This window comes from Lagopus leucura, unplaced genomic scaffold (assembly GCF_019238085.1).
Source record: "Lagopus leucura isolate 7727_CA_CO unplaced genomic scaffold, USGS_WTPT01 Super-Scaffold_100009, whole genome shotgun sequence".
NCBI lineage: Eukaryota > Metazoa > Chordata > Aves > Galliformes > Phasianidae > Lagopus > Lagopus leucura.
Window position 1 is genome coordinate 28,859,693 of NW_024962266.1, and position 12,993 is coordinate 28,872,685.

The 12,993-nt window shown below is 41.4% G+C and overlaps 1 protein-coding gene across 2 annotated transcripts in view; it reads left to right on the forward strand.

Annotated features, from left to right (window-relative positions):
• Positions 1–1,181: 1,181 nt before the first annotated feature.
• Positions 1,182–12,993, forward strand: part of LOC122181026 (serine/threonine-protein kinase TNNI3K) — a 47,325-nt gene continuing 35,513 nt past the window's right edge. For both annotated transcript variants that reach the window (XR_006179302.1, XM_042873129.1), the window contains exons 1-10: positions 1,182–1,343; positions 1,944–2,052; positions 3,397–3,482; positions 4,952–5,049; positions 5,542–5,652; positions 6,954–7,052; positions 8,508–8,646; positions 11,005–11,149; positions 11,230–11,334; positions 12,362–12,456. Coding sequence is in view for 1 of the 2 variants with exons in the window: in XM_042873129.1 (XP_042729063.1) it covers positions 1,304–1,343; positions 1,944–2,052; positions 3,397–3,482; positions 4,952–5,049; positions 5,542–5,652; positions 6,954–7,052; positions 8,508–8,646; positions 11,005–11,149; positions 11,230–11,334; positions 12,362–12,456 (1,027 nt within the window). In the remaining variant the exon portion in view is untranslated. The remainder of the gene's footprint in view (positions 1,344–1,943; positions 2,053–3,396; positions 3,483–4,951; positions 5,050–5,541; positions 5,653–6,953; positions 7,053–8,507; positions 8,647–11,004; positions 11,150–11,229; positions 11,335–12,361; positions 12,457–12,993) is intronic.

Consider the following 12,993-nt stretch of genomic DNA (forward strand, 5'->3'; position numbering starts at 1 on the left):
AAAAAGCAATCAAAGAAGAAGGAGATACAGAAAAGAGCAGAAATCCCAAAGTGGAATGAGAAAATGAGTTTGAAGTCTTCCTGTTTGAAGGGAAATGGATATGAAAGGTGCAGACAGTAGACGAGCAGATCTGTGCTAACCAGATTAAAGGAGGTTTGGATTATGTGAGTGGAAAGCAGCACTATTTTGCTGTTGACCAACTTTCTTGCATGGCTCTTAAGCAGAAGCTCTTAGAGGAATCATCTGTGCACACAGTATCAGTTTATTATGACATGGTTTCTTTGCTTGTATATGTAAGCACGAAGCCCAGTCTACCTGGACCACGGATTTTTTTAATGCATTTCTATGATGCTGGGTGCTGACTAAAATGCTAACAAGGAGGTCAGCATGATACATATCCATACAGGTCCTGGCCCTTTGCTGATTAGTGCACAGTCTGCTCAGAATGTGAGCAAAGCAGCTCAAACATCCTCTGTTCTGGGGAAAACTCCAGCGGGAGCAGGGCCAGAGCACAGCAAAGAGCCTCCCTCCTTAGCAGTCAGTCTGCATGGCTGATAGGCCTGCTTTCTCCAGGTCGTGTCCTTCATTTGCAGCCTGACAGACATGTTGGCCTGTGGAGCTGCAGCTGTGTGGCTGTGAAGGGGCAGCTTTGCGGTGGTTCTCTGCCTAAGGACAGAAAAATGCAAAGTCAGCGTACTGAATTCCTGACAGCAAACTCAGCTCCGGTTTTACTTGGAGGGGTGTCCTCAAAATGTAGCAACATGTGCAAATGTTACCAGAGGGGAAGAAGTCAGTGTTCCCTGGTATGATACAATGTATACGTTACAATTAAAATACTCAGGTTCTCCAAAGCCATCCTGCGTGCTACAGCTGCTGTTATCGTTACCAGTTGAGATCTTCTCTGGCCTCTTCAAACCAAGGACCCTCAGCGCTCCTCGGGGATCCCAAAAGACTGTTTGGGATTCAACCTCATTAACGCCTTTCTCTGTACCAAATTGGTAACCAGCCGCCAAATTGCCTCCTCTCCTCCAGTTTTATGTATGCAACAGACGAGAGCAAACATTTCTATTGAAACGGGCAGTCGATTTTTAAAGAGGCTGATGAGGTACCTGCGCTATTTTGTCACACTTGGCAGCACGTGCTGCTGTGCTCCGTGCCATTGTTGCATGACATTCCATTGGCACAGGGTTTATTTTTAGCCAGAGACCATCAGGGTGTTTTTCAGCAGGACCGTCGCTGCTCTTGAGCGAGGAATCGTATTACTGCAAGAACTCTGCTGAAACAAAGAAGATACGTTGAACAAATGGGAAATTACAAATCTAGACCAACCCAAACTTGCACTGGTAATTAACACTGCTGTGATTTTGTTAAGCTGTAGTGTGCCTTACCTCCATCTGCAAATGATGGAATATCATCGCAAATTTACCCTTGAGTTCAAGGGTAAGGTATTGTATTGTTCTTAGCTGACAGGAATAACAGCTTAGTCCATATCTGTCTGTTAAAAACGAAACAAAGTAAACTAAATCTGCTGCACTGTCGTGTAAGGTCGTATTAGTTTACATTATTGTGTTAGCTCATACTTCATTAGAAAAGCCTTAAAACTTTAATCTGTCTGTGCTGTGTATGTATGCTAAGATTTAGGAAATAAGAACTAACAAATGAAACCTGTGGTTGAAGTTTTCTCTTGTTCAGATTAAAAATACTCCTGACAAGGATTGGGATGTACTAGCAATCCACGAAATCAGTCCATATGTGTCTGTGTGGGCTGCAGCAAGAATGGATTAATGGCTGTAACGTTTTAATTAAGCTTTCAAGCTTCGGTAGAGCGGCACAGGAATGGCGTGTAACTGTGTTTAGAAGTGCAGTGCTCTGCTGGTGGGACACCGCAGTCTGAGTCCCTGCCTTCTGTATGTTTTGAAGTGTTTCTGTTTTGTTGCTGACAGATGAATGGAAGAAGAAAGTCAGTGAATCGTATGCTATAATCATAGAGCGATTAGAAGATGACCTGCAAATCAAAGACAAGGAGCTGGCAGAACTGAAGCACGTTTTTAGGTAAAATACTTAGGAAATCTGCTCATGAATGCCTACTGAACAAGTATTTGCTATTGAGCAGCATTTTCAGTTTCAATTGTTTTCTTACAGAAGGAATTTCACACCTACGGAATGCCTGTTCTTTAATGTCTATTTTTGGGGATACGTGGGTAAGAGTCACACAGTACCAACATTAGTGGCTATTAATTACTAATGCCAATATTTTAGAGCAAATGACTATATTCTTTTGCAAACAAATTATCTTTAAAGGTACATCTGAGTTTATGACATGCTTAAGTTTTGCTGTGTGCTGCTTTAGACAGGAATTTTTCTGAAGTAATACAGTTTGAAGGAACACACGAACAGGTCATCTTTGAAAGTGAAACTCCAATCCGTGCCTGCAGCCGCCTTCTAGGACAGCAGGAACACTGACACACTGACAGCCGTGCTCCTCAGCAGAGTGGCTCTCTCACATCCTCACCATCCAAAAAGCTCATAGAATCATAGCATTGCTCAGGTTGCAAAAGACCTTAAAGATCATCAAGTCCAACCACAGCCCAAGCGTACTGACCTAACTCTAGGAAAATGAGCAGTTAAATAATGTCAGGCATCAAAGTCGCTTAAAAAAAAAGAAAGAAAGAAAAGAATGCTTCTCAAAATAAACCACGAATTCGCAACCTGAAATGACAATACATTGAATGCTAAACCGTCAAAGGCAACATACAGTCCTTAAGAAAGTTACAGCTACACATGTAAGGCTTAAAAAGGCAGCGACCAGCAGTGTTTGTGCTCCTGTCGGGTTCCCATGTCCGTGCACCAACGTAATGATTTTGTTGTGTTTCTTTGCATGTTTTCAGGAACACAGACGTTCTTTCTGAAGGCCTCCCAGGCGTTCTTTCGACTTACCTTAATTGCCACCAGTTCAGTGCTTATGTCCTGTTCATCAGTGTAGAATGAATACTTCTTTGTATTTTTTAATCTTTATTTTTAAATCAATGAACAAACTGTCCTCTTTTTTCATTAATTATAAAAAGAGTCTTATCTATAAGGAGAGCTTTCTGCTCTTTCTTTTCCTCTATTTTATCAGGGTTTAGAAGGAATGCACTGATTAGCAGGACGGTACTGGTAGCAGGGTGTTCAGGGAGCAATTCAAGTTAGGCTCAGGTTTAATTTGCTGAAAGATAAATCTGGATCCCCACTTGTTGTCAGTAAAGCATTTCTAGGTTTACAGAGTGCAAACTGAATCTAAATTTAGCCCTGTGTCTGCAAAAGCTTCAATTGAGATTTCTCTTTTAAACGTTTTCCAAATGAAATAAATTCTACCAAAGGATGAAAACAGTAATCCTCTGAAAAATCTTTCTTCAGCTCTGATGAAGCCTTCTGCAAAGTCAATTTAAATTACCGCACAGATAATGGGCTCTCTCTTCTTCACTTATGCTGCATATGTGAGGGTAGGTATTTCAAGCATCTTATTTACACGGTTGGTATTTGTCTGTAATGACTGTCAGGAGGATTATTATATTTTCAATTTCTTGGGTTTGTCCTCACTGGCACTTGGATAATTACCTGTAAGCATTACCTTCAACCCTGTTTGCCAACAAGACTGAAGCAACTAATGCTGAACCACATTACGACTGATCCATTGGTCCAAGAGAAGTTGTGGATGATCATTTGTCGTGTCTTTATACAGATGTTCAATTAATTCATCTTAATTGCTATATGCATTGGTTCATTACTCTTTACTCATTGTGTAGTACTTTTATACAATTATGTATTGTGTACTTGCTATAGATTTCAGGATATGGAGCTAGTTTGAGTGTATTTGCCATCCACAAAGCCTGCATTTTTCTAGTACAGTGGAAACACCTGCACTGTATATCACAGTAGTTAGAAGAGTAATTCAAGTGCTCTAGTCAGAAAATACAGGTTGATAGGACTTTTGCGGACAGCGAATCCTAGTATGCAAGAAAAGACTGCAGGGTGACTTCTGGAATGTTCATAAAAACACACAAGTGGTGCAGTTTTCCACTCTGATCCACACTGCTGCTTGGCCAGTCATTAGTTTATGCACACATGTGGCATCTGTTCCACTTGCTAAGAGAGACAAAGAGAATTTTGCCATAAGGTTTCAGCTCCACAAAGTATGCAACAACAATATACAGATAAGATTTGGTCAGCCTTAGATCAAGGAGGACCTGATCTTGCACTGCTGAACAGAAAAAGAATCTTTAAACTTGATTTCAGAGCGTGCAGGTTCATCTTAAAGACAACATCAGCATTTGGTAACATAACAGCAATCAATGGAGTTAGTGAAAGGAAGTTAAAGAAAATGCACAATATTGATTAATTAGGTGCAATATGTGAACACCTCAGGGTTGAAGAGAAGTTATTAGACCCAGCACTGCCCTCAAACATTGCCATGATTATTCAGAAGGAGGTACGTTTTTGAGACCATCGCTACATCAGAAAGATAGGAATGAAGTTAGTTGCCCGTGCCGATGGCCACAGCATCCCTCAAAACTGCTATCCTGCAGTAATTCGTAGGCAGAGGGAGAGCAGGGCTGCGTTTCTGAAAGGACAGAAGAACTCTGTGGCTGAGAAGCCAGTGCTCCAGGAAGCATCTGTTAATTTATGCAGTTCTTTGCAGCGTAGTCTGGATGTTAAAAGAGAATTCTGCTTCTTTAGAAGTTCGACCCTCCTTAACCAACCCTTGTTGAATTATGAACAGTAAGGCTGCGTGTGGCCAGGTCTGCTGCTGTCAGTGGGTAAGGAAATGGCACCCAATTTGATTCTGAGGGTGCAATATTTCATGAACCTGTTTCTCTCTGTTGTCAAACTCACACTGACATTTATTCCTACGCGTGGCTTTTTGTTGTGGTGTGTGCGTAAATGACTCCGCTTTCCAACTTTCCTTTTAAAGGTAACAAATCACATATAAGAACTCTTATGCTAAAAGGACTGCGCCCATCCAGATTAACAAGAAATGGATTTACTGCTCTGCACTTGGCAGCTTATAAGGTAAATTATTTTGCATGAAGTGATGACAGGGAATCAGGAGGGATTAGCTTTAGTTGTCTGCCCTCTTCAGCTGAACTCTCTAGGTGCTACTTCTAGAGCAAATATCAATTTTACATTTACAGTGTGCAGGAAAGTTACCTACAGAGAGCACATGCATGGGAAATCAGCATATGCTTTTGCTCTGTCATCATGAGGATATCATGTTGCTTTAGAAATGTTGATTAAATTCTGCACTGCATCTTAGCATAGAGGAGCATTCTTTCTTATTGCTATTGCTGTTACTGGTGCAAAGAAGGCTCTGAATTCCCAAGGCAGCAATGTCTTACATATTGCCAAGAGCTTTAGGAATGGAAAGAAAGATGTGAGCAGCAGCATTTGGAATTCTGTCTGAATGTAGGAGGAAAGACAGTCTCGTATTTATTTTCAATATATGGAAGGGCCAGCTTTGTTTGCTACTGCAGAAATAAGATGCTTTATGTGCACACTCCATAGGACAATGCAGAACTCATAACAGCACTGCTGCATGGCGGAGCTGACGTTCAGCAGGTTGGATATGGAGCTCTGACAGCCCTTCACATTGCCACCATAGCTGGGCATCACCAGGTGAGTTTCCCCTTTTCTCTGTCGGAAATGATCCGTGAGTGCAGCATCTCTGACTACCTGTAGCAGAAGCAACCCTGGGGAGATCATTATGTTTCAAGAGGTCGCTACCTGAATCTTTCCTTACGTGTTTCATCAGTGGCCTGCTTAACTGAATGGACCAGCTAAGGAAGATACAAAAGCTTACTGTGGTCTCACATCTGTCCTCATGTCTTACACAATAGTGCGTATGTATTGGCAGTCACATGGGAAGAAATGTATTTCGATTTAAACTGTGTAAAGAAATAATCCCTCAACACTAATGTTGCTTAGTAACAGGCTCTAGCTGCCTGAGTTCTGGTGAATGACATGGATTTAACTGACTGGTTGAATTGCCGCAGGTATGAAATGAATCAATAGCCTTAAGTTAGACAGCAGTTGAGAGAACTGTGCATCATCATAGCTGGGATTAATTGGCGTCATCGGGGGAAATCTCAGTGGGAGGTACGGAGTGCAGAGCACAGCACCAAGATGGCTGTTTCCCCTTCTCTGTGACTTCCGCAGATTGCCAGGGAACTGCTTCCCTGCAGGTGACTCACAGCCCAAAGCTTTTCATCATCATTAGAAAACTTCAGGAAGTTTCATCAGAATGAAGTGCAGAACTGCCCACGTAACCCAGTTGCCAGCACTGAGCGTGCATGGGCTCCTTTGTGCTTCAGAGAAACAAAAAAAGATTAGCAGTGCTGCAGGCTTCAGAAAATAATCCAAAGGAGCTTCATTCAGGCTTGCATTCTGCAAGTTATTCAGATAGCCCATGTTTGGTGATTACTGGCTGTTAACGACAGCAATGGCCTCCTGGAAGTCCAAAACCAACTGCTGATTTGAAAGAAACACTTAGGGTTATTTATCAATGCCACAGGCTTATCAACTCCTAGAACACATTTGTACACAATGAGGATTGGCCTAATTTAAAAGGATTTTCTATTTTGTTTTATTTACTTCTGAAAACTCTGATGAGTTTATGGCTCCTCGTTCAGGACGATTAAAAGAAAATAAAAGGACAGACTCATTTCTACTCCTCCTATTTTGTAAATCAGGCTTTTTACTTGCAAACACATCTTCAGCCTGATTTGTAAAGCATCAGTGACATTCAGCACTCAGTTAATTTAAGCTTGTCACTCTTACATGTTGCACTCAGCTCTTCCCCTGTGTGGGTTTAGGGCTTTTTGTTTCTTTTAAACTGGTGATATCTTGAAATCCTGTTTTACTGCCTGACTCCATTTGTGTGCTGCTTCTAATAGGAATTTCTCTTTGTATTCTTCTAGGCTGTCGATATTCTTTTGCAGCATGGAGCTTATGTGAACGTTCAGGATGCAGTTTTCTTCACCCCGTTGCACATTGCTGCTTATTATGGCCATGAACAGGTAACATGGGGCAGGGGGGAGATTTCAGTAAGATAGAAGGTGGAGCAGTACAGGCAACTGTAGGTCTATTCTTACACATTTGCATTGCAATTCAGGGGGATCACTGTGAAAGGCTTTCATACACTTAAGTCAGTCTCTGGTTGCCCTTGAGTCTGAATTTTAACAGGAAATATCTGCACTCAATCCTCTGTGCTGGACCCTAGAACGAATTGGTGTCTTCCCTTCTAGCCCTCTTGAAACAAGTAATTTTCTAGCCAGAACTGATTATTTGCAAACAGGCTATGACTAAGAGATTTACTTCGTTTGTTGCTTTTTTTACCCCATATTCCAGAGACTGCATTGGGAGTAAACTGCCTTAAGGCTCTGCAAGGAGGTGCACATCACGTGCCAGTAATAATTAAATGTAATTTCTGCCGTTTTCATTGGAATTCACAAATTAAGTTGCGGCCACTTTTATGTTCACAGAAAAAAACATGATTTGGAGAGCAGGATTTTCCTTGAGATGCTGTGCATACAACAAGTCCAGGTGCATTTGTTTCATTCACACAGGTCACAGATTCACTGAAACGTAATCTCAAACCCTGACCAAAGCAGGCATTGAATCTTCTAATTCTTTTTTTTTTTTTTTTTTTTGATAGAAAAATTATGCATATAGTTAATTAGCAATCCTTTCAGTTGCCCTGAACAGTCCTTTTTTGTAGAATATAATAATGGGTCTGTTCTGGCTTACGTAAGTAATTCTCTACACCTCTCTTCAGCTAAAATAATGTATTCTGGCCAGCTTTCATGTATCAAAGGATGAACTCTGGATAGAATGTATTTTTCAGTTCAGTGTCATCTTTCTTGGAGTGCAATGGGACTTGGAGGAAAAGCTTTCAAAAGAACAGAGTTCAGATAGAGAGATGATGGAAAGGACTGCGCTCCTGTGATCAAGTGACAGCAAGGCTGCGAACCAAAGAAGTGCCCCTGAGATCCTTCTTTCATATACAAGCACCTCACCACCCAGGCACATAAGGAAGCACCTTGTATGTTGGACTGAGAGATTAGTTTCCTTATCTGCCATAAAGCACTCAGAACGAACCATTGCTGTCCTGTGAGGTGATGTGAGGAGAGCATCTGGTGCTTTTGTGGTCATAAAAGAAGCTTGAGAACAGTTCTGGTCTGGGTGTGGACTTCAAGGGCTTTTACTTTAATATCTGGGTGGTCATTTAAACAAATGCAGGCCTGGTGTCCAGCCGTTCACCACACATCCCATCTTAGATAAGAAATATTTTTGTGAGCATTTTAGTATTTCCGTAGACGTGTAACTCAAACGTAAGTTTTCTATTGGACCTCCTCTCCCCATTCCAACTTGAAAGAGGTGTGCACATAAAGTATTACCCAGTGCATTGTTCAGGTTGTGCCAAAAGATTGATTTTCATGTGATATTCTAATCAACGCTGATGAACTGCTTAGGTAACTCATCTCCTGCTGAAGTTTGGAGCTGATGTGAATGCAAGTGGGGAAGTTGGAGACAGGCCTCTTCATTTAGCTTCTGCCAAAGGCTTTCTCAATATCACAAAGCTCCTGATGGAGGAAGGAAGCAAAGCTGATGGTAAGAAAAATCATTTTAAAAAATCAACTTTATCGCTGTATTCTAATAGACAGAGCCAGGTCTTCAATATTGAGTTTCTCTTCCTAACAGTCTGTGTGTATTTGTTCTTCTGTTGTCTCTGGACAACTGAAACAAAAGAAAGAAAAAAAAAAAAAAAAAAGCAATTGAGGAGCTTTTCTTCACTTATTATGTGTGCTTGGTTTGAGCTGCCATCTCATTGCATTCTGTTTCCATGAATAACTCATAGGTGACAAACAACAGCAGAAAACAAAATTAAGATTTACATACAAGGCAATAGTACTTCAGGGAAGACTTGGCTGTGTAATATATATCTCCAATCAAGTAACTTAAATGTAGTAAACTTGCAGTGAATGGGATACAGATGAAGAATTTTAAATCAAATCTTCAGAGCAGTTGACTTAAAATAATTCAAATAAGACACTGCAAATGGTTCACAAACAAAATAGGAACAGAGACTGAATCTTTTCAGCTCACCTTTCGTTGTGCTACAAAAGCTTCATATCCTTCATTGCGGAATTCTTACTTACAATAAGAGAAAGTGTGTGAGAGATGCACAGTGGGCTGAACTGTGACAAAAGTCCTCTTGTTTATTTATGTGTTCTATGAACGTTAGGTAGCAATTAAAACAAAATCCATCACCCGATGTTGAAGGTGTTTTCTTCACCTCTTGTAGGATATATAATTCCAAGAACCTGACACCATTTCTAATGGCAAAGTGAAGGAGAAGATGCACAATTCCTTCCTCTGCCCCTCTTACAGCTTGTTGTGCTGTAGAAGCTCGTGACCCTGACACCCCTCGTGTCCTTCAGGCCATTCTCTGGGTACACACTGTAAAGCACTGACATTTATTATTACGAAACTTTGACATTTATTTCCTTCTTATTTATTGCACTTCACAATGAATCTGTCTGGCACCACATCACAATAAAAAAAGAAAGCCTAACATGTCACATCAATCCATAAAGTGAAAAATAATCTTAGGATAGCAAAATAAAACAATTTCCTTTTTTCACTCCCTTGTACGTAAGGCTGCTAGAAAGGTTGGTGAGGGCAGTTAATGAAATTTGCAGACCATGAGCTTGGTAGGTTTTTTTGTTTGTTTATGTGGTCAATTTTTTTTAGTCTGGAGCATAATTCATCTTTGGAATTCTCTGTCAGAAGACATTGGGAAGTCGTAAGTTCAGTTCAGCTTAAAGGACTGCCCATTTCTGTGAGCATCCAGCGTTACTTCAGAAAAGTTTCTAACAGCCTTTTATTCTAAGATTCATTTTTCCTTTTCGTCACAGAAAATCATGGCAAGAAAGAACCTCAGAACGCATGCAGTGTGCGCTTTGTCCAGGGAAAGTCAGCTATAGGAAATATTTATACCTAGCAGTTGTTAAAAACCTGCATATTGCAAGTCTGGACACTCCTAATGGGCATATTACTCCTCAGTAGTCTATTAATATCAAAGGTTTTTGAATTGAGAGCAAAATGTCAGACAAAGTGGACTGGATTTGTCAGCTCTTTCAATTATGACATCAATCAGTTATGCTGTTCTTTACCTAAATATAGGGGAAAAAGTACTAACAATCGCAGAAAGTATGTTCAACAAATAGGGATAAGTACAGTTCTGCTAACTGTAATATTCTATGTCTCTAATTTTGCCCATTCTAACATATAATTCCATGCTGTTTAAAAGAACGCTCCCATCCTCTGAAATACGCCGTGAGGAATGTTAAGCACGCGTATAATCATCCTCAGAGGGGAAAATAAATGTTGAACAGAACGGAAACTCTGGAATTCCAGAAATTTCAATAAATTCTCCCTTTCCTCTTTTACTTTTTATGTTTTATGCATTTATATTTTAATGGCGTCCATTAAAATATATCCTACTGTGTCTCCTGCCTTTGTTTAAATGCATTTTCTCACTGCGTAGCTGATTTTATTCAGCTGTTGATATTCTAAGAAGATAATATAGTGCTTAAAAACAATTACATTCGTACACGTATCCTGAGTTTGCTTAGCATTGTACCATACTGACAGCTTTCTAAAGGGGACAGCAAGTCTTGTTCCACTCCTGAAAGTCTGCATGAAAACATTACGTCCTGGAATAAAGCAGTTATGTACTCTAAGCCCAGAAAATTGTCTGGATGATGCACTGCAGCGGACCCTAAATAGTGCCATTCTGATGTGTAGCAGCTCGCAGAAATTTCAGTTTTAAAGAAAAAGAACCACCAGTACTTTGAGAGGTTTCATAATATAGCTGCAACATACATAAAGCTTTATTAAATGCTCAAAACAGCTTATGCTAAATATAAAATACTTCCTTTGCTCTCTTTCCGGGTGCAATGACAGTGAATGCTCAGGACAACGAGGACCACGTTCCTCTGCACTTCTGCTGTCGATTTGGGCACCACGAGATTGTCAAGTTCTTACTGCATAGCAGCTTTGAAGTTCAGCCCCACGTGGTTAACATCTATGGGGACACACCATTACACCTGTGAGTCGCGTGGGGAGCTCCATTCTCACTGATAGGGCCTAACTGGAAAGTTGGCACCATTAACAACCCTTTATCTCCAGTGCTTGTTACAGTGGGAAGTTTGACGTGGTCAAGGAAATGATCCAACTCTCAGGAACAGAAAGTCTCACTAAGGAGAACATCTTCAGTGAAACAGCTTTCCACAGGTGAGGGGCTTAAAACTGCCATTAGCAGCAGAGTGATGTGAAGGTGCATGCAACGCAATGACCGAGAAGAATCACAGCATGGCCTGGGTTGCAAAGGAGCACAACGCTCATCCAGTTCCAACCCCCCGCTGTGTGCAGGTCGCCAACCAGCAGCCCAGGCTGCCCACAGCCACATCCAGCCTGGCCTTGAATGCCTCCAGGGATGGGGCATCCACAGCCTCCTTGGGCAGCCTGTGCCAGTGCCTCACCACCCTCTGGCTGAAAAACTTCCTCCTCATATCCAACCTAAACCTCCCCTGTCTCAGTTCAAAACCATCCCCCTAGTCCCATCACCATCCACCCTCACAAACAGCCGTTCCCCTCCTGTTATCCGCTCCCTTCAAGCACTAGAAGGCCACAATTAGGTCTTCCTGGAGCCTTCTCTTTTCCAAGCTAAACAAGCCCAGATCCCTCAACCTTTCTTCACAGAACCAAATGTTCAAGAACCAAATGTCTCAACAACAACCAGATGAGTGAGGGATAAAGCAAGGAGCTCAGCATGGATAGGAAGTTCATACGTTGATATATGGGAGAGGACGAGAGTGAGGAGAGAGAGAAAGAAATGTAGGAAGGGCATCAGGTTCATCAGCACCTCTTTGGGTAATGGCTTTTCCTGCTGCCTGCTTTTGAAGCTGGTGTTGGAGTTCTGCCCAGAAACCTCCTGGATTCCAGACATTCTGACCTGGAAATGAAGCAGCAGAACAGTTTGATCACAGCACTGTGAGGCTGCAAAGTGCTGGTTAAGGCACATGCTGTAAGGCAGTGTATTAATTTTGTATACTGTACAAAATTAATTTATACAAGAATAATTAGAATGCTTATGAGGCAAGAGAAATGAACATATTTGCTTTTGTAGATTAATCATGCATTTACACATCTCTAAAAGTCCTCCACTGCAATCTCTCTGTCACTCTCCTGAAGTCTTTGGCTACACAAAGTACTTACATTCCCGTGCTGCAACGTTCACTTTTCCTTCCATTTTTTGCAGTGCTTGCACCTATGGAAAGAACATAGAACTTGTAAAATTCCTTCTGGACCAGAATGTCGTAAGCATCAATCACCAGGGAAGAGATGGACATACAGGTAACATCATCACCCTTATTGTGTGAATCATACACCAGCACCACAAAAATTGGAACCTATACGCAGTCAGGATTTCCAAGGTAATTAACACAGTAAGTCAGTGATCAGCATCCAGTTACCACTCAAAGAGATCTCAATTTCTTTTTTTTTTCCAATTGATTTAGCTGAAAGGCGCAGAAAAATACAAAGAGCTCAGTGAGAACGAATCGAGCTCATTAGCCTGTATATGAATGGTAAAACCTGATGTAAAGTGATTGCCCTGCAGCTGGGCTTATAAGCAGCCTCAAGAATTGGTCCTCAGTGTTATTCTGCTAGGGAATGTGGGGTGCTGTGTCTGAAGGGCTGCCCCCCTCACACCCAGACAGCAGATGAAGACAAAAAGAGTGGCTTCTTTGTTTCTACTAGCTCTCCTTGCATACAGAGCTGTTCAGTGTGATTTGCAGGTGGGAGAGTAAACGCTGTCACGTTGTGTAGCAGGCAATGGATCGGTTCTTGCAGTGCAAACTTGTTTTCAGCTGTTGCCTCGGGTGTTTGTTT